The 21,838-nt window shown below is 39.7% G+C and overlaps 1 protein-coding gene across 1 annotated transcript in view; it reads left to right on the top strand.

Moving 5' to 3' along the window:
• The window catches only part of VAT1L (vesicle amine transport 1 like), a 65,277-nt gene that overhangs the window by 7,363 nt on the left and 36,076 nt on the right, over positions 1-21,838 (top strand). Inside the window, exons 3-7 of the mRNA XM_061458449.1 lie at positions 5,148-5,363; positions 15,848-15,990; positions 18,394-18,497; positions 19,717-19,772; positions 21,473-21,667. Coding sequence (XP_061314433.1) covers positions 5,148-5,363; positions 15,848-15,990; positions 18,394-18,497; positions 19,717-19,772; positions 21,473-21,667 — 714 coding nt within the window. The remainder of the gene's footprint in view (positions 1-5,147; positions 5,364-15,847; positions 15,991-18,393; positions 18,498-19,716; positions 19,773-21,472; positions 21,668-21,838) is intronic.

Below are 21,838 nucleotides of genomic sequence, written 5' to 3'. Positions count from 1 at the left end.
TTTCACCTATCAGAATAGCAATAAATGACAAAGAGTTAATTTATATAATAAACCTTTCATAACCGGTTGGCATTATGTACTCTTTTGTATCTCTTACTACATATAAACAGTATTCTGTCCTATCTGCTCTTCCATCACTGATGTTAAACATCCCTATTTCCCCCCAGTCTAGCATTTTATTTCCTAAGTAGATAGAAAAATAGTGAAATAGAAACTGCATGTCAATCCAATCTTATTTATAGAATCATAGAATAGTTAGGGTTGGAAAGGACCTTAAGATCATCCAGTTCCAATCCCCCTGCCATGGGCAGGGACACCTCACACTAAACCATGTGACCCAAGGCCTCGTCCAACCTGGCCTTGAACACCACCAGGGATGGAGCATTCACAACTTCTCTGGGCAACCCATTCCAGTGCCTCACCACCCTCACATTAAAGAACTTCCTCCTTATATCCAATCTAAACTTCCCCTGTTTAAGTTTTAACACATTACCCCTTGTCCTGTCACTACAGTCCCTAATGAAGAGTCCCTCCACAGCATCCCTATAGGCCCCCTTCAGATACTGGAAGGCTGCTATGAGGTCTCCACGCAGCCTTCTCTTCTCCAGGCTGAACAGCCCCAACTTTCTCAGCCTATCTTCATACGGGAGGTGCTCCAGTCCCCCGATCATCCTCATGGCCTCCTCTGGACTTGTTCCAACAGTTCCATGTCCTTTTTATGTTGAGGACACCAGAACTACACACAATACTCCAGGTGAGGTCTCACGAGAGCAGAGCAGAGGGTCAGGATCACCTCCTTCGACCTGCTGGTCACGCTTCTTTGGATGCAGCCCAGGATACGGTTGCTTTCTGGGCTGTGAGCGCACACTGAAGCCGGCTCATGTTCATTTTCTCATCAACCAACACCCCCAGGTCCTTCTCCGCAGGGCTGCTCTGAATCTCTTCTCTGCCCAACCTGTAGCTGGGCCTGGGATTGCTCAGACCCAGGTGTAGGACCTTGCTCTTGTCATGGTTAAACTCTATGAGGTTGTCATCAGCCCACCTCACAAGCTTGTCAAGGTCCCTCTGGATGGCATTCCTTCCCTCCAGGGTATCAACCGAACCACACAGCTTGGTGTCATCGGCAAACTTGCTGAGGGCGCACTCAATCCCACTGTCCATGTCACCGATAAAGATGTTGAACAAGACCAGTCCCAACCCCGATCCCTGAGGGACACCACTCGTTACTGGTCTCCAGCTGGACATTGAGCCATTGACCACAACTCTTTGTGTGTGGCCATCCAGCCAGTTCTTTGTCCACCAAGTGGTCCATCCGTCAAATTGATGTCTCTCCAATTTAGAGACAAGGATGTCGTGTGGGACAGTGTCGAACGCTTTGCACAGGTCCAGGTAGATGACATCAACTGCTCTACCCCTGTCCATCAGTTCCGTAGCCCCATCATACAAGGCCACCAAGTTGATCAGGCAGTATTTCCCCTTAGTGAAGCCATGCTGGCTGTCACCAAGCACCTTGTTGATTTTCATGTGCCTTTGCATGCCTTCCAGGAGAATCTGCTCCAAGGTTTTGCCAGGCACAGAGGTGAGACTGACTGGTCTGTAATTCCCCAGGTCATCCATTTTCCCCTTCTTGAAAATGGGGGTTATATTTCCCTTTTTCCAGTCGTCGGGAACTTCACCTGACTGCCATGATTTTTCAAATATGATGGCCAGTGGCTTTGCAGCTTCATTCGCCAGCTCCTTCAGGACCCGTGGATGGATTTCATCAGGTCCCATGGACTTGTGCGCATTCAGGTTCTTAAAATGGTCTTGAACCAAATCCTCTCCTACAGTTGGCTTAGGGTCTTCATTCTCACAGTCCCTGCATCTGCCTTCCAAGACTTGGGTGGTGTGGTCAGAGCATTTGCCAGTGAAGACTGAGGGAAAGAAGTCATTAAGAACCTCAGCCTTCTCCAAATCCAGGAATCTGGATTATTTTAGTCATGTCATTGAGCAGTTGCATTTTCTTAGTTCTTACTGCATCTTAAGTAAGGCAGTTGCTTAAAATATTTTTATTTAAAGGTAACATTTTTGCTCTTCTGGAAAAGATGTGACGTTTCTCAGTTGAGTGAAGATAATGGCCAGTTTAGTTTCTGGTAGGATCTCAGTGATGAGACATTTCTCTGCCTTCCCCCTCTTGCCTCATCTCCGCCTCAAAACAAGTCATAATCTTCCAATGTTTTTTGTGACAAACAATAACTGAACAGAAACTTTGCTTCTTTAGAAACTCTACTGCTTCAGTTGTTCCACTCTAGTATCTGTGCTTCATAGTTACACTCCATATCAAAGAATTTTCTATGAAAGGAGCACAGTCTCTTCTCTAGATCAGCAGTCTCAGTTTAAAAGTCCCATCTATTTTTAAAGGGCATTGTGAGGCTATAGCATATGGTGCTTTTATGAATAACATTGCACCTGACTGAATATAGTGGATCTCTTTTCAAGTTAGGTCTTTGTTCTGACTGCAGAATGCATTTGTGCTATGGAGTACTCCCTGAAACTGAAACAAGAGTGGGATTTAATTTTTTTGCATGTAACCTGCATACCCCATGGTAGTGTTTGAGTGACCTAGAGGAAGGATCAACACTTAGAATAATTCTGCAGTGATATAAGCCTATAAGCAGGAGGAAGTGCCACGAAGAAGATGCAAAAATGTTCTGTCAGTTTCTTTACGGATTTATTGCATGGAATAGGAGCACACCCAATGCTTGTTGTCTCCTTGACATAAGCTGTTTTCACTGTCAAGAGCAGTGACAGGAATGACAAAGATTGTGCCCTACGTCTCCTGACTTCCTTTCCCTTTGAAGATCTCTTTCAGTTGAAGCCGCATTGAAGTGGGCATTTCATGCTCTGGAAAAATGTGCCTTACAGGCCCTTAGCTTGTATTACCTGAAATAGCCTGTAATACCTGAGATATTACGTAAGAGGTTGCCAGCCATTTCTTGTCTTCATTTGCTGTGATTGTGTAATTGTATGAGAAATGTCATCATTGAATGGCAGTCCATTTTGAAAGTGAAAACATACCTTACAATGAAATAAAGCCTTTTTTTGTGGAATAATGGTGTAATGCCTGTTCCTTCTCCCATTAAAAGGAAAAGCTGATTTCTGCTGAGCTCAACTGTATCAGGCCTTGTATCTCTAGTTGTGGGGACGATTCTCAGGAGCTAAGGCCTAATCTCAGATGATGACTAAGCTCTGTATAGTGTTTGTGGTAAAATAAAGTATTTAATGTTACTAAGAAATCCCTCAGGAATCACCAAGAGGGACTTCTCTACATTCTTTTTGGTAACCATTCATATCTGTTTCCAAGGATATAGGATGTATTAACATCTTCACTAATAAATCCTAGCAGACTTTAGATTTTAGGTGCTTCTCTAAGAGCAAAAGGCAACCACAGAGTGGTTACCAGTGAGGCACTACTAATTTGAATGTCTTTTTCAAAAGGAGGAGGCATTTTGGTTAAAACTGGAATGTCATTTCTGTTTCGGCATCCTCACTCTGAACCTTTCAAATCAGCAGCACCTTAGTTTTCAGCAAACCTGCAATAACGCAAACTGATGACAAGTACCTGGGAGACTAAAATGAGCTTGTGCTATAAATGTGTCCCTGAAGGTAAAAGTGTTGAGCTTTAATCCATTGCTGTGGAATATAGCTGAAGTAGTCCAAGAACAACCTATAGTATTTCTAAAACATTAGTGGGTATTAGTAGAATATAAGATGCAGAATATCAGGCAGATAAGGTATTTTAGAGGGACAGCTGCTGTTAGTTTTACTTAAAACATTAAATACTGCTATGTGTGATGCTATTCCTGCGTTATCACTTACACTGTGGCCCCAGTGAAGAGCTCCTTTCATGGTTAAGGATGCTATTTTTGTTGGTGTGTTACAGAAAGGCAAAGAAGTCTAAAATAAGGTAAAAGGTGTGCAGGGGCTGCTAGTGACAAGCAGTTATTGAGAGCTTTGCCTGTGAAGGTTTACGCACTGTGGCTCTCCCTAGTAGTGCCAGCAGACCAATTTCTGCTTTTACATGAGTTGCTTTCCAAGTCTGATTGTGCCTCTGCAGGAGCCTCACAGCTCCAATTGCTTTGTTATTATTCTTGCCCATCTGTGGGGAGTCACTATCTGCAGTTTAAAAACCTGGTGCTGCAATGAAGGCCATTATACAGACGTATAGATTTGATGTGCCTGGAGGTTCTGAGAGGTTCCTAGGAGCAACCAACCATATCTAATATTAACATAAAATCTTTATTTCTCCATAGTGAAATACCCTTTCACTACTATATATTTTCCAAAGAAACTGAGTAATGTTTCAAAGGAAGTATTTCATTGCTCCTTTAAATCCTGTCAAATTAATTTTGTAGGCTTAGTAGTGCCTTGGAATCCAGAGGTATATTTTTTGACATTTAAGATGGCTTATTTGAAGTTGCAGGATCAAATTCTGGTCTGACGTGACTGGAGAAATTATAGTCATGGAAATGTGTTGCTAGAATCAGTTATTAAGGTAATAAAAGTAGAGAGTAGCTACAGATGGTGTTATCTTCTGAGTGGTGTCTGAACCCTTTCATGTACCTGAGTGCAAGGCCTCCCCTTCTCGATCCATGGAGAGCAAAAGTAGGTCTAAATTACTGTGAAGACTGAGAAAGCAAAGTGAAAAATATCTGTGGTGTACTTTTGTTTATTCCATGTATTTAATAGGTAATATATAACCCTTTTTTTTCCTGGTTTTGGGGGTCTTTTATCTGTAAGCAAATTTCCTGGTTATTAGTAAGAATGCTCTTTTCATTATTTACAGCCCCATTTGTTATTTAGGGTCTCTGCTAGAAAAAGATAATCTGTGTTTGTGATGATGAAAGTCTGCTCATAGAAGCAGTGTGGGAAAAGAAGAGGTGGCTTTATTTGGATATTTTTGTTAAATCCAGACTTTTAAATAAATACAATTAAAACTTGGTAAAAACCCAGAGCTGAGCTTAACTGCTGTTTTGCAAAGATGGGGAGCACTATTAACTTCACAGTCAGTGACCCACAGCTTGAGCAGGAGAGTTGCAGATCTCACAAGCTGCTCTCTACAGTCTCACTCGCAGCCATATCCTCAACCTTTTCTTCCTTTTTTGTAGATTGGAGACCGAGTCATGGCTTTCATAAACTACAGTGCATGGGCTGAAGTAGTTTGTACCCCAGTCGAATTTGTCTACAAGATCCCAGATGACATGAGCTTTTCTGAAGCTGCTGCGTTTCCCATGAACTTTGTAACTGCCTACATGATGCTCTTTGAAGTTGCTAACCTAAGAGAAGGCATGTCTGTGCTGGTCCACTCTGCAGGGGGTGGAGTGGTAAGTTGGAACTTTTCTTACTTTTCTGTCACCAAGTAACTGGAAAGTCTGATGCATCTCAATTTCTGAAATGAGCCAGGCCCTATAGTTTGATTCGAGATCAGACTTCCCTGTGGGAGGGATTGCAGTGAAACTACATCCGTTTTCCCTTCAAAACACTGATGCAAATGGTTGGCAGGAGCTTTGGGTGAAATAAAAGTGTTATGACAGTAAATTTTACCCCAAAACCCCTCCCAAACCCCCTGACTGGTTGTCAGAGATCAAGGAGCAAGTGCTGTCCCAAACATCTCATTCCTGAACCTTTATGAAGCACCTTGTACTTCTGTGTAAAAGAAGGCTGAAAGGAATGAAGAAGTAATGAATGCAATAATGAAAGGAATAAATAAATCAATGCCCTGAACACAGTATTTGTAGGTAACCATTATCCTCCTTGCAGTAAATGACCCTCTTGGAATACTCCTGCAAATGCTGTGTGTGTGAGAGAGATGCTTTTTGTGTGAAGTTCTTCCCCTTTGTTGTAGAAGGATGGAAAGCAGTGAGAAGCAGTATTGTGGCAATCAATATACAGACGCTGAATCTCATCAGTGGTGGCTGCTACATGTCATAGTTTGGATCATTAGTAAGGGATTGCTGTGTTACATGGGCAAAGCAATAGTAGGATGAGTTTGGTGGAATGCCTGGCCATGCAATGAAATAAGAAGTCAGCATTTTGTGGTACCAGTTTGTTGAGCTATCTTTTACTAAAATCTCTCTCCTTTGAAAAGTACTTAAGCTTGTGCAGACTATCAAGATACTGTCAGGGGAGTTTGTTTGAAATTATGCAGTGCTTTTCCATAAAGCAGCTTTCACAACCTGAGAACACTATCAGATCTCAGCCTTCCAAGCTGCAATACCTCTCCTCTTTTCCTGTTATGCCTTATTTACGCTACATTAATATTCTCTTGTCTGTTGAGGTCTGGTGAGCAGCCCAAACACCGTATCCCTACTTGTATGCCCTTAGACCTTTTTCAGGTTCTCATGTAAAAGAAGGCTGTAATCAAAGGAATAAATTCATGAGTTCCCTGTACAAAGTATTTTTAGCTAACAGTAATCCTACTTGCAGTAAATGGTCCTCTTGGAATACTTCTGTAAATGAATGGAATTTATAATCGTATTATGCTTTGGCACAGTACAACCTAGAGCATTATGGCTGACTATCGTTCTTTAATATTAAATCTTCTTATGTGGAATTTAGGACTGTTGAAACAAGAGGCCACACAATCCTTGCTTTTGGCTGTTTTGTAGATATATATATGCATGTATCTACAGAAAATGAACTCCTCCTTATTGAGATAAAGTGTCCTTGCTAAATGTCTTTATTTCTTTCTCTCTTCCTCCTTCTAACATAGCCACCTCTGTTATTTCTTCCTTCTCTTCCCTGAGCGCTGTTAATGCTCTGCCAACTCTCATGTAGGTGTCTTCGCTAGTGCTCAGCCTCTGTGCTGGGCTGTGTCTGTAAGGAGCAGCTGGCTTCCTCTCTTCTATCACAGATGCTTAATGAACAGTTTTTGACTGGTCCTCTGCTGTGACTGCTTGTGGATATTCTCCAGAAGAAGATGCAGAAGGATGAAGGATGGGTCCTGCGTGGCTGCCAGGAGAACAAGGAGAAACCAGATCCATCACATGCTAAATAGCTAAATAAAACAGAGTTTCCAAGGGAAAAGTACAGGAAGAACAGCCAAGTTGGCCAATATCTGATAAAGGTCTGTGTACGATCCATCAAAGGGAGACAGGGCTGGCTCGCCTCAGGATGCCATGGTGGAGAGTGCCTCATGCAGGCTGTTGTTCCTTTTAAGGGAAAAGCATGTATAGCTAGAATTGGGAAGGAAAAACTTTGCCCATTGCTTGACAGGTCTAACATGTAAAATATCACTCTGGAGATGCATGGAATGCTTTCCTTTCTGCTAACGAGACATAAAGATTTCAGAGGGGTCTGTGTTGCTCTTTAAACCTGTCTAATAATCTGTCTGCTAATCCTTTGAAAAATCTAACAGCCTCAGCTGAACAATTCACTCTCACAAAGTTCTTAGTTAATAAAACAGAAAACTGGCACTGAAATTTCTATGGGAAGAGGTAGTTTTTGTGCTATTGCTTTTAGTAGATTGAAGGCCCATTCCTACTTTCAGCAAGTGGGAAACCTGTCCAGTTTGTTTCTAAATGTCATAGAAATTCCAGAACACTTTAAAGAAACAATAGGCTTAGAAGAATATTCCTTAGAAGGAATAGAAGTTTGTAATTGTTCCTTTCTCATTATGCAAGATCAGTATTTTAGCTGCTTCAGGCAGTTTATGAAAAAGAACTTGTTGCTTCAAAAATGTTTGTGAGGTTCTTTGTCCTGGCTCATTCTCCTCTTCAGGAAGATCCTGCAGCTTTTTCAGTAGGTCAGGGAAAATTCTCTACTTATGTCTTGCCTCGGTTTATTTTTCTGGCTTTATTTTTTGTTTTAAGTATTTTTAGTACTGAAGTAACAGTTGTCTTCCCATCTGTGCCTGGGGTATGGTTAGCATGTGATGGTAATCCTTAATGTCTGACAGGATGCTTTAGATAAGTCAGTTTGCTTACTTACAGAGAAGTTCCAGGGGACATCAGAAAATGACATAGAGAAGAAGGAAATGTACCAAAATAACTTATCTTGATAAAAGTTTTACGTATCTGTCTCTCTTACAGAAACTTGAATCCGGCTCTGTAAACCAAATGAGAACCACTCAGCTGAAAGGTCAGGGCATCATGTAGTCTTCCCTCTTCATGGTAGGAAATGTGGCTGGCTGTAGGGAAGCACCTTGTCTCTCTGAACCAGGAGGTGGATGCTCATAGACTCTTCTTTCTGGCACTGTTGGTATATTGTAGCCTTCCATCTGAAGAGGAGGACTAGCTTCAGTGCTTAGAAGGGGGTTTGAAAAGAGAGATTGTATTTGCTTTTGTTTGTTAGGGCTTCCTTGTTGATTTGGATTGTTTGGAAAGGGGGCTGCTTTGGAGGTCTGTTTGGTTTTCATGTCTCTCTTTCCCTCTTGAGACAGGGGCAGTTAATAAAGACTGACTTGTGAAGTAGGCTGGAGAAATTCTAGGGGCCTTCTAGGAAAGCAAGGTGCAGGCTCACAGTTGCATTGCATGGTTCGGTCAGATTTTGACAAGATGTTAATACCTTGCAAAGCATTCTGTTGTTATTTCTTGAGCTGCTACTGACCAGGATCGTACAAGGATGGTAGTTGTCATGCACTCCTTTCAGCCTTCTACTTGGCAGAGTGCTTAACAGATCTCTTTAATCCATTACATGGAGATGCAGGGCAGTTTGATAATTAACAAAAGATATAATTATGTAATACAGATAGAGTTTAAATACTTAACGGTACAGAAATGTTCTTCTGAACTGATACCTAAAATATGGAGAAAGTCAGCTAATGCTGAACTTCAGACACTTCCTATTATACATACATAGAAATTAATGCTTAGAAATACGATTTTTGCAAAAACATACGACTTACTGTAGCACATACATTGGCCTATCTTCACTGTGAAACCCTGCAATTAGTATTTGAAATGACTGTAAATTGTGGAGTAACTCCCTTCACAATATACTCCTAGGTCTTTCTTTTCAAATGAAGCAAAGTGGCAACTGAAGAAAATACACTGAGAAGACTGAGCAGTAACGTGCACCCCGCTGGCACTGATCTGCTCTATGAAGCAATTAGTTATTTAAAATGTTTTAAATCAGTACATTCAGTGAAGGTCACAGCAGAGGCTTGTATGAGATTATAAAGTTGTTCTTAAAGTTTTTAATGTAAACTTGTAAACTGTATCCTGGATTAGTTATTGAATTAGTATAAATACAGGATCGTGGTATCAAAAAAACCTCAAACAACCAAAAGACGACCCAAAACCCCAAACAACAACAAAAAAAAAAACACAGCAGAAAGAATCCTTAGGCTCTTCTTTTCTGGATTTAACAAATCCAGTCTCTATCTCTGATATCTACCTGGAAAATTAATTCTTTCAGGGATTTTGATTTGTGAAAGACAGCCATTATGCTCATTTGCTTGTTTGTTTTCTCTTTATGTACTTCCTATTCTGAATATTTAGAGCACAAAACTTTGGTCATTTACCAAGGTTGTGTAAATGCTTCAATTTCATCACATAATCCCTCTGATGCAAGGCAGAATTATTTGCCAGTTCTTTAACATTTTGATCTCACAGATGCTAAAATTAAGCTGCTTTAATGCAGTAGCATCAATTACTCTGCTGAAGCTGTGATTTGACCTTCCTTTTCGGGCTTAGCAGCCAAGGAAGTGCAAGCAGAGTAAGTTACAGATGCAGTTCTCAGGTGTGAATTTGAAGGGTAAATCTGACTTGGCAACAGATTTAGGTCATCCTGGCAGGACTGGTTACTGCTTGGCAGAAACATTCTTTTTTATTGTGTTTCCCCTGCATAAATTGCAAATATTTGAGGACGTGTTCCAAACTGAATCTCTGAAGTGGTGATATTTTATCTGACAAAAATCTGGCACTTCTTAATAAATCTAGTCACCCGCTGTCACAGGCAGCATATAGGAACCCTTTCAAGAGAATTATCAAATTTCTCCTTAAAAAAAAACCCATATGTTTATCCCTTCAGATCCTCTCTGCTCTTTCTTGCTCAGTGAGAACTCTTTCTCAATGTCCAGACTTTATTTGTGGTCAGTTAATGTGTCTTTATGGTGCTATTAGTTAAAATCAGCTATACTTTGCTCTTGCGGCGCTTCTTTCAAGCGTTTCTGGTAAGGCTGTGTATGTGTTTATGGCTAGAACAAGCTCAGAATCAAATCTCTTTTATTAGCCTGTATTTTTCAGGCTGAAAGTAAATTTGTTTGTTCATACTCTTCTTTTGAAAGGTCAGATGTCTGTTTCCTTGGTCATCCTACAGACACTGGTTCAGGCAGATACGTGGTTGGGAGTAAAACAGAAGTAAGCTAGCATGAAAGCCAGAGCCTTTTCATACAGGAATCACAGCATCCCTGATGCTTTTAAACATTGTATGAGCAGATTGTATTAGGTCTGTCTGCACCTAGCAGGTAGGAGCACATTAAATAGCACTCTGGTATTTGAGTCAGTCCTTCTTGAATGTGAATAGTTAGAATTTAGTCCTCTCTTCTGATGACACTAGCCAGCACACTGTACACTGGCATTAGTGCTTTCTGCTTTGCTGCAGTCTTTACCCAGTACCTCTCAGGAGTTCACCTGCTATTTTCATATTTGCAGTTCATAGCATTTGATGAAGTGCTTTCCTCTTACTTCATCTCCAGCCGCAAGGAAGGGAATAAATCAGCTCACACAGAGCTCTGTGTAACCATGTCTAGGCTGCTTTAAGTAACCAAGCTATCTCACCTAAAGCCAGACAGGGTATCTCAACACTGAGGCTCCCTGCACCGCTGAATGCCTCTGAAGCAATGGATGTGCTCTCTCAGCAGCTCAGGAGAGTCCCGGTGCCATGCCTGAGTCTATTTCCAGACACTACCTCAGAGCATGATGTGTTAATCAAACTCAAAAGCCTGCCAGTCATACACAAAAACCAATTTCCCTGACCAAAGCAGGCTGAAGGCTCTGAAGGCCTTTCTTGTTGCCTCTGAAGACCTGTGTTCCCCAGAGGACATGTGTCCTTTCTCTGAATCACTGGCTGGGTCAGGTCACAGACAGGCAGTGCTTAACTCTTCCTTGTCTGTTTAACCTTTTCAGACAGAGTTTATACCTTCTGAACAAGGATCATAGCTGGGATATGTTGTATCTCCACTAAACTGAAGCGGATTTACACCCAGTGGAGGTTCAGCACTGGGTTTGGGATGCACCTCAGCTGCATGGTTTTGTATAAGGGAGTAGGAAGAAACCCAGACCCTGCTAATTGTTGTAGAACATAAGAGATTCTGAGGGTAAAAGGGGTCATTATCTGATGATGACTCTCTTTCCCCTCCTTCTACTCCAAAACTTAATTGTGGTGCACTGAGTGTAGCAAGTGCTGCCTTAGGCTTGTTCAAGAGTCACGTTTCAGTTTATTCACTCTGCAGTGTTCGCCTTAGCGTTTGGTTTCCAATTTCCTTGGCTGTAATTGGAAAAAAGACACCTTCAGGAGATGGAATGTTGTAAATCTGACTTCTGACACCAGATTAAAGTTTTCCTTGATGCCAGGAGATCAGTAGATGTCTTCTCTTGCGATTTTCTTACTATACTTGTGTATTTTGTACCACCCTCAGATATGGTTATGTTGCATCCAAGCATTCTGGAAATGTAAATTCTCCTCATGCTCAGTTCCAGACCAGTTTCTTGCACAAGATTAAGTCTGAATAATTTTTTTTTTTTAAATGCTGTAACATTTTTTTGGCTACAGAATATATCATAGAAGTGATAATTTCTGGCTGGTTCTAATAGATGTATTTCTGCAGGGTGGTGTCTTTTAGATGGTTTGTTCTCTCTTGCTATAAAGCTGGCCTCAGTTTATATAACAGCACAAAAGATACTTTACTGAAAGTATACGGATGTTTAACTACTGTAATTCAGTGCACAGTTTGCACATCAGGCTGAGGTCTGGCTGGTGCCATTAGGTCAGGTACCTTTCAGAGATCCACTCCTTTATTTCTATTTCATCCAGCATTAATTCAGTATTATTAAGCTAATTAGATTAGGAAGTTTTCTTCTTTTCATGCTTTCTACGTTGACTTTTAAATGTCAATGACATTCTTTTAATATTTTGAAATTATTTAAATGGACAGAACAGCTATTACATTTTTACTTCTTAAGAATCTACCTTTTTGTTCTTTTATGTGATTATCTCAGTAGGAGAAGTTTCCAGTCCTGCAGGTTTAAAGTTTGGTTTTAAAGCAAAGGACTGTAAAGGAATCTCAATCTTTTTACTGGATCTAAAACTAACGTAAGGGTATCCATTTATAATAAATTCTGTAATAATAATATGTGTAGATTAGGTTCGTCACACTGGTTTTATAAATTGCCAGGACACCTTGAAAAGGAATCCATCAAACAGACTTTGAAGCTGAAGAGACACAAGCTTCTATGCCAAATCCAGTATTAGGAGATGTGCTTCATTTCCGCACAACACTTAAATCCAAGTTGTTCATTTCTTTGAAGACTCACCATGTAGAGTTCTGCATTACAAGTAGTTTATAAATTATGCATATTTTAAAAGAAATTAATTCAATTTTAAGGGAATATTTTGTAACCATATCTGTTCCTTCAGTGAAGCAATTAATAATTTTTTTCAAAGACTGCTAAATGCTTCTAAAGGTAAAATTAATTGTCCAAGTGAGAATTATTTTTTGCCACTTACTTATTTTCTGAGGTTCACAAAGCAAGAATGCAGTCAGTATGTACATGTAGAAATTTGCATCCTACATGAAAATTGGATGGGAGAAGAGTATTCATTTTTCAAAGCATGAAGAATGCTTTCAGAGTTCCTACACTTTCTGATTTCAGAGTTCAGATGCTATTTCTGATAACATGGTGCTTGCTTCTATATCTGTGTGGTCTCCACAGTGAAAGCTGGTAGCAGAGATGATATGGTTTTCTCTGGGCAGGGAGAAGGCAAAAGCCCTCTTTTCTGTGTCTGCCACAAAGCAGATTTTAGGAGGGGAAGGGCTTTGGAAACCAAAAGACAGGACAAGGCTTGTGTGCCCCTGTGACCAAAGGGTGCTGGCTGATGAGTGAGTGTGCTGGGGACAGGAACCGGCATGGATACCTTGCCTGCCCCTCCACCACCCTTGGAAAAAGGACATTCTTCCTTCTAGCTGCAACCCTCTTTGTGCATACTTCATTTGTGAACTATGGCCAATCTGAACACTGGGGCCTCACATACTTGCAATTAGAATGTATAGCCCTCTAAACAGTAGCTGCTAATCCAGAGATAGCTAAATGATTTGAGGGATTAGAAAAGAGATTTAAGTGTGACTTGTGTAGCCACAGTACTCTTTTGAAGCTTAGCCGAATTCCACAGAAATTAGTGAAATGGTTGGGTTCATAGGTTGAGTTCAGTTCCCCTATTTTAATGCGGAAAGCATGAAATGTCCAATATCAGCCTTTATGCCTAGATTTCTGAGATACAAATCCTAAGAATACTTTGCACAAAAATAAGTACGAATCAATGTCAAATTAAGATCTTCAGAAAGCTGTTGAAGAATGTTTTGTGGAATAGCCTCGAAATACTTCAGCGATGTTTTTCATCCAATTATAAAAGTACTGGTCATATGAGTCAGTTTTAGGCTTTAAATATCTACAGAAAGCTGGGAAGTATTCTAATCTGGGATTTTAGATAATCTTATCTCTGTGGTGGGAGCAAGGGGTGTACTAACAAGTTCAAGTTAGGAGGAAAATAGGTTAGGTGCATCCTGGGGTTTTTGTGCATTTCTCCTATTCACCTGACTGTCAGTTTATTAAATGTTAATCGTCTTCTGCAGGATAAAAATCAAAGTGTTTTCTACTCCAATATTTGACCTTTTAAATATTCAGTGTTCCCATTCTCATCTTCCCAAGTTAGATTGAAAATGCAGAAAACTAATTAGAGAATAGATCAATAATGTCAGAATTCCACTAGCATACATTATAACATCCTGACTTACCTATATCACTGTTGGTGATGGTGATGGCTTTCTGGGAGACATAGAAAGTGAGAAAAGAGGATTGTTAGTGAAAATGACTGAGAAAAGGAGAGATACAAAATCCAGATTACTTTTTTTTTATTGTGATTTTATGTCACAATATTTGTGGAGGCTAAAACCTGGGCTTCAGAATGAGACGGTAAGTAACAGAGAAATGAAGTATGAGAAGAGTGAAATGCTTGCTGCTCACTGAAGACATTACATCTTGGGAGATGAGGCCCCTCAGGAATAGAGTTTCCTGTGAATTCTAAGAGATTAGGGATGCCAATGCAAGAAAATGTTGGAGGATTTTAAACAGAAAAGGTCACTTGTGTTTGGTATTGTATTACCATGCTATGAATCAGGTTGCATACCTGGGTCCTGTTATAAGTTTCTCTGAGCTGTTGGCCAGGTTGTTCAATTTGCTGTACTAGTCCATTCCTCATCTGTAAAGTAAGAATGAGAATGCATCCCTTCTCCTGCTGTCCCTTCCACGTCTGTTGATACCTGTCCAAAGGATCCCATACTTGCTGTGTAGTTGTTTGCTGACTAATCCAGTAGGAAACCAATCTGACACTCCTGGATGCCACCGTATATAAATAATAATGTCCTCTCTTGCCATGTTCAGCTCAGAGGATTGTCACTCCCAATTATATTCAGCATTACATGTGAGGATGCCAGAGCCCCCAGGGTATGCAGGGTTATGTAATTATTATGTAAATAAAACCCAAGCACTTATTGCTGGTATTTACATGCTGATAATAAGGATTTCTGGTTGACATGAACAGAAATGTGTCTATTCATGGATGATCATACTGGTCAGGCATACAGTTTACAAATGACAATCTTTTGGCTGTAAATGTAAGTAAGAATCTGCTGAATGTCAGGCATTTTTAGAATTATAGTGCCATATCTGGCTTCTGGGCATATCCATGTAACTGTGCTAGCTCCAGTGGAATAATGTGGTTAGAACAGGAGGCAGAATGTGACTACCAAATGCCTGTCTTCCAGTTCTTAGTGTGTTAAGAGTAAAACAAAACCCAGGGTTGTAAAAGGACGACCTGTTAGGATTTTTTTGAAATCTGGGTGGCTCAATATTTATGCAGTGCTTCTCTTCTTCTCTCAGCCTCATGAAATTAGAGGTTAAAACTTAGAGAAGTTAAAGCCTTCTGGGACCTAAAGCCAGAAAGTAAACCCCTCTGGGCTTTTATCCTTTGCCAGGGATTGATACCGGAAAGTAGAAGTACAGACATTTGAAGGCACAAATTCTCTAATGCTCCAAGTCCTGCCTAAACACTGACATAGCATCTGATTGACTTCACAGGATTTCTGCCCACATGCGGGAGGGATGCACTAAGAAAATGATTTTCCTATAAATGCTCTAGGCCATTTTGACTCATTTGCTGCTTGCATTCTGTATTCATTTACCCCAGAGCAGACATTACCTAAGGGACTCAGGGGGAGATGCACATAGGGTACAAACAGCAAATGAGAAACATTTCTCTAGCACTCTGTAAGTAATTTTTGGTTGTCCATGTAGATTAATGCCATTTTGCTTAAATTACCCTGCCTTTGTTAAAAGATCAAGAACTCTTCTCCACTCCATTTTTTGATACATTCAATTACTTTTATCCCGGCAGTTGCTTTGTCTTCAGCATAACCTTTTGGTTTAAAAATGTATTTTTCTTGTGGCTGAACTGCATTGCACTTTCACAAAATTGGTTTGGGAAGTCCTTGCACATGTCTTGGATTTTGCTGTGTCATAAGTGCATCGCTGCTACGAAGTCTGTCAACCAGTTTCCATGTCAGTGAATTAACATAAGGATATGTTTGCAGGGTCAAGCTGTTGCTCAGCTATGTTCAACTGTTCCCAATGTCACTGTTTTTGGAACAGCTTCATCTTTCAAACATGAAGCAATCAAAGACTCAGTAACTCACCTGTTTGACAGAAATGCGGATTATGTTCAAGAAGTAAAAAGGTAACCTCCTCTTTTTCTGAGTAAGGGTTGTATAGTACTGTGAGGGACACGAGGCTGGTCGTACTTATGGGAAAAGATTACATTTGTGAGTTTGGGAATATATTCCATATATTCCTTCTGTCCACTCTAAGGGCCAAGAAAGTAAGCATCTCCCTATGTTTTTATAAACAATGTAAGCTTTGTTAGTCCATGTTCATTCTTGCACAGCTGTTGAAAGCAAAGTAAATTAAGTGAAAAAGAATAAAGGTCTTAAGGAAGTACTTTACAGTTATCTGCGTATGTGGTAGCCCACTGTAATGCACAGAGTAAGATATTTTCAGTGGATCTGTAAGTTATCCAGGTTTTGGAGTTCTCTGGTGTGTTTCTATCTGTCCAGGCTTTTATCCTCTGCCAGGGATTGATATCAGAGCACATGATGCCTGTTTTAACTTCAAATCCTTAGATTTTGTTTGTTTGCATTCAGATTAGAATCATCCTGTTGCCTTTTGAAGCCATCATGTGTTTCTATTGAAGCCATCATGTGTTTCTGTTGAAGTCATTACGTGTTTCTGTTTGTATGCTTTCAAATGCTTTTTTTTTACAATTTTTCTAGCTGTTTTTGGATATGGATGTTGATACAGGTGGCAAAAATTTAGAATTTATAAAAAAATCTTAGTAAGAAATGTCTTTTTTATTTTACTTGTCAGATAAGAGTAATGTTTTCTCTTCATCTTGTATCTGTCAAAATACTAGATTATGTAGCTGGGCATAAAGCAAGAAATTTCTCAAAGGGGCATGCCAACATAGTACAGTTGACAGGCTTCCTGTCAAACTTACACATTCCTCAGAGTGACGTGCAGGGTCTCAGGTCTCAGAAGTCTCAGAAGCATGAGGGTCACTAGCCCTTAGAGAGCCTTCAGTGCATAGCAGACTTTTGCCTGGGCTGTTGGCAATCCAGACTGGTGTTGGAGGAAGAAGGACGTCTTGCAACTGTTTCTGGACCACTCCCAAGGGCTTATGAAAACATTTGAAATGGTCCATAACAAAAGATGTTTTATATCAAAAGAAATTTTTTTCCATATGGGAAGTTTCACCAAAAAAAAAGATAGAACTCATCTAGCAGATGACACCCCTACCGCTTCTTTACAGCTCACAATTGCAGCACATTTCTTCAGCCCTTCGATAGCCTTTCTCTTGGGGAAGTGTACATAAATAAGTGTTTTCCTGCCCCTGGAAAATTGCTGTAGTGAGATGAAGACTGAATTATGGCAACCCCTGCTTTGAAGCATTAACTCAGCAACAAAGAATGCTTGACAAAATTAATCAGCTTTCAGCACCAACCTTAGTCCTAACCCCTGGTGAGGCAGCAGAGCAGTCCCCTCCCCAAAACTCGAAACAAAATGAACAAACAAAAAAAAAACCACCCAGAGGTGATAGGAACATTTCCACATTCACAGCCAATGTGGAATCAGTTCAACCATAGAAGCCACTGAAAGCTGTTTGGTTGCAAAGTCATTATTTATTTACAGTGAAAGCTCATCCAGTGGCCTAAATATAAGCAATTTATAACCTCATATGTGGCAGCAGTACCAAAAAGTGAGGTTGTCTGATTTTGTTCATGTTTGTAACCAGTGGATGCCTGAGCATCACCTTTGTTTTGTGAGGAAATGGAAAGATTACAAGCCATAAAGCTTTCTCTCTTTGTGACTTCTAATTCAGTTATACTGCAGCAGAAAGCATTCACAAAGCTATTTACTGGAAAATTTTAAATGTGCAAGCTACTGAAATAGTGTAAATACTTTCTTCTTTCTCTACTATGACGTGATTGCATCCTTAGGGCTGGGTTTCTGGTTCTTGGTGACTTCTCTTTATGCTTGATTTAACTCTTTTCTGATGTCTAGTTGATGCAAAGTTGGAAGCAGAAGGCTTTTTAAATAATTATACAAGGACCTCATTTTATCAGAGAAGAACTAAGATAAGAAGATCTGTTTTGTTATGAATTCAGAAAAAGAGTATAAGATGTGAATAAAAGAAATGTCTTTTTTCTTTATGATATTCATTGACTAAAAAAAAAGGAGACATTTTCTGACATTTACATTCACTTGAGAACTTTACATCTATCACCTATGTTTTGATACATAATTTTACTGAAAGCCCTCAAAAAGGGGAAATAAGATGGTTTTCCACTTTTCGAAGCCTGAAAGGTGTGGGTTGGCTAGTCCAACAAACTCACTTCATTCCGGCACTGAATTAATTTATCTTTTGACGACAAGACAGTTTTCATGTAGTCAAAGCCTCAGCCATAGAGTTCTTTCTAAAGTACCTTGAAAATGTTAGTATTATCTTAACAATCAGCCTGTGTCATCCTGGCTGACCAGTCCTGTGGATCTAATTGCCAACTGAGATTTCTTCCGTGCTTTCTAGAATCTCGGCTGATGGAGTAGATATTGTTTTGGACTGTCTTTGTGGAGAAAACACTGGGAAAGGCCTCAGTCTTCTCAAACCGCTTGGGACTTACATTTTATATGGTGAGTGGAAAAAGCCAAGTATGTATTTCAAACCTAAAGCTTTGCAAAGCTTAAAATCCCTTAAAATCATCCATGCCACTCCTTCCAGAACTGAGGCCACCATGTTATGCTTTCTCAATTTGACCATTTCCGATCAAGGAATTTGGTGAAGTTGAGTGTGGACTAAATTATTCAGAAAAAATAGGTAATACAGAGAAACTTTTAAATTAATAAAAAATCCAAAATAAAACTGAATATGTGTTTCAGATCGTTAAACACCATTGGGTAATACAGGAGAAGTGTAGGAGAAAGCTTGGATCTCTCATTCTACACACCATAGGAGTCATAGTGTGGCCAAGGAAACTGTAATATTGTTCTTGTGGGAGGGATGACTGGAGGAAGATTTCAGGAGGAATGCTGTCAGATTTACTTGACATCACTGAGCAATTGAAGCTTAGGCTTCTGTTCACAAATATCCATCTATGTCCATGGACTGCTCTACATACCAAGCAAATGTGTCTTCCCTGCAGTTCTGCCAGGTTGCCATGTTATGTGTTGATAAAACAGGCCAAGCTTTTGTAGGAGGACAGCTGAAGGGATTGCTAAACTTTTGAAATGAAAAATATATCTGTATGGAAGTGGAAGGTGCAGTGGCATTATGAATGAGCATGACTACTTCCTTGGGCTTTCATCTAGCTGGCAGGGTGGCAATAACAAACCCATTGCCACTCGGGTATCTGCTTGGGCTGTACAAGCCAACCCGTTAGTGTTTTCGTAATGAAGTCCCTGCCAGTGAATTGTCATTACATTTGCTGACATGTTGTAGTGTACAACATGTGTATGTTCACACATGTAGTGGTCAGATAAATGTATCTGTAGATACAGAGAAAGGACAAGTGCATGATGATTGCTGCTAAATAATAGTCTGCCAGAGACAAATGGCATTTAGCTGCAGAGAAGTAGACATAGAAGAGCTTTGGTGTCACATTTAACTTGTTCCTGGTTTTGGATGATAGATTATTTTTGTCATCTCAGAATACCTGCAAACTTGTAGGGTTCAGTCACCTTGGCCTCTTTGTTATTTATGCCAAAGTATAATGATGTCTACTAATCCCTTTTAAGCCTGGGAAAATGTTTGGGTTTTTTTTTACTTATATATGAACCATGGAAATGATTTTACATAAATGGTCTTCTTGTCAGCATGTAGTAAGTTGTGTATGAATGTACTTATCCTTTACAGGTTCATCTAACATGGTTACTGGGGAGACCAAAAGCTTCTTCAGTTTTGCAAAATCAGTAAGTGTGCCAGTGCTGCAATTCTTTTTACTCTAACTTTAGTGTTTTCTGTAGCATTTTCATCTTTATAATTCTCATTAACCTCTACTAAGTTGCTACATCTGATGTTGCTAAAAAGACTGCTGTCTGTGGTGTGATCTGACATGTTTTCTTCTGATGAGACACCTGGACAGGAACTGGATCTGTGTACAATGCATATTTAAATTGTTAACTATCAGACATATATCTCTTATGTGATGAAGAAGTTCCACTTCATTATTTATTCGGTTCAGGCAAAATATCATATCCATGGTTACGGATAAGTGTACCCTATAGGTTCCTCATACTTGAAAACACTGTCAGGACAGTGCAGTGAATTAAAGGAGGTGCCGAAGGAGATGTATCTTTTAAGATGGGACTTAAGTGTCCAGTCATTTCCAGCTTTTCACAAGTTTCCATACAGAAATGCAGTTCTCCATGTTAGTGTCAAGTGACATCAGAGAGATGTTGCATTTGTTTCCTTATTAATGATGCCAACAAATCCAAAATTCAGATGTTAAATGTTTTTCTTCATCTTACTACAACAACAAAAATCTGCTCAGAAATCGCTGAGGTTGGAGAAGGGACAAATGTATCAAATAAACTGCTAGTGAGAAATGAGTTAACCTGGACTGAGAGTGATTTCTTGAGACAAGAAAAACAGAAGGAGAAATCTTGACTGAAGATCTATTGTATGTTATTTCTGCCAAGAGCTGATTTACAGCTTCCAGTAACAACCCCTTGCCAGGAGAAACTGGCTTCAAAAGTCTTAATGTAGTTAAAAACAAGATAACTCAAAGACCATAGCTTTTCCTTGCCTCCTGCGTTTTTTAAATGGATGCAGTGGCATGATCTTTATTTCTGTCATACGATTATAAACTAAACAAGATAATCTTTACTATGCAGCCTTTTTTACTGTTAATAAAACATCTGCAGTTGCATAGAATTTGTAGGGTAGGTTGGCCCAATGAAATCAATTTCAACTGAAATGTTTTCCAGATAGTATTGGTATTTATTGACTGGATAAATATGAATAAAGTAAGTTAATAAAAACCATATCAAATTCTATATGAAAATGTAACTAGCTTCTTGTAATTATACTGCAAAATTAACTCATCAAAGTGATCTGAAAATTTTAATCCGATATTGACTCATTCAGATAAAACTTGCTAAGAAGTGGGATCTCAGTCTCAAGGATGCTCTTGTGCTAAATGACGTGAGTTGTTATGCTTGCTCAAATATCACGAACATAATAATGGGTGACAAGTAAATGAAGGCTGATAAGCAGTGCATAGTTTCCTCTATTTGAGAGAAGAGTAGTAGTCAAGAGATGCTTGCAAACATTTAGGAAGCTGGCATGGCTCTCTTGAGATAACAGAAGGGTAGCAGAAGTAGTAAGGGAGGTCCAGATTCCTTACTTTTAGATCCACTTCCTAAAGCCAGATCTGTTCACTGTTCAAACACCCTAATCTCGTGCCACACAAGTCTGTTTTATTTCCTCCTTGTCAGTCAGCTTTTGTGCCTTTTCCTTAAATAAAATCCTTCTGGCTTCTCTTGGCTGCTACTTCAGATCTGAGGGATGAGTCGCGTATCACATCTGCCCAGACAGATTTCTTGTGAACTTCCCTGTGCATTTCTTGGAAACTGTTTTTCTAACCCTGCTGTTGTTTATTGCTTTCCAGTGGTGGCAGGTTGAGAAAGTAAATCCTATCAAGCTGTATGAGGAGAACAAAGTCATTGCTGGATTTTCCCTGTTGAATCTGCTTTTCAAACAGAATCGAAGTGGTCTCATCAAGGGTGTGATGGACAAACTCCTAGATCTGTATAACAGGAAGAAGATCAAGCCTGTGGTTGATTCATTATGGGCTTTGGAAGAGGTAGGAGCAAAATTTATTTCCTCATTTTGGTATTTTTGAAATATATGCATTTTTAGATGTAAAATGAATTTTAAATGTGTTTTCTAGTTATTAATGTATTCTGCTTTTTTAGTTTGTGTGCAAGTTGTCTCCAAAGCCCCCATTATTCAGAACTTCATGATCCAGAGTTGT

Source organism: Pezoporus flaviventris, unplaced genomic scaffold, assembly GCF_033815535.1.
Source record: "Pezoporus flaviventris isolate CSIRO_AGI_PZ_B2104156 unplaced genomic scaffold, CSIRO_AGI_Pfla_v1 ptg000027l, whole genome shotgun sequence".
NCBI lineage: Eukaryota > Metazoa > Chordata > Aves > Psittaciformes > Psittacidae > Pezoporus > Pezoporus flaviventris.
The sequence above is the reverse complement of the archived record's forward strand: the minus strand, read 5'-3'. Positions and strand labels throughout refer to the sequence as shown.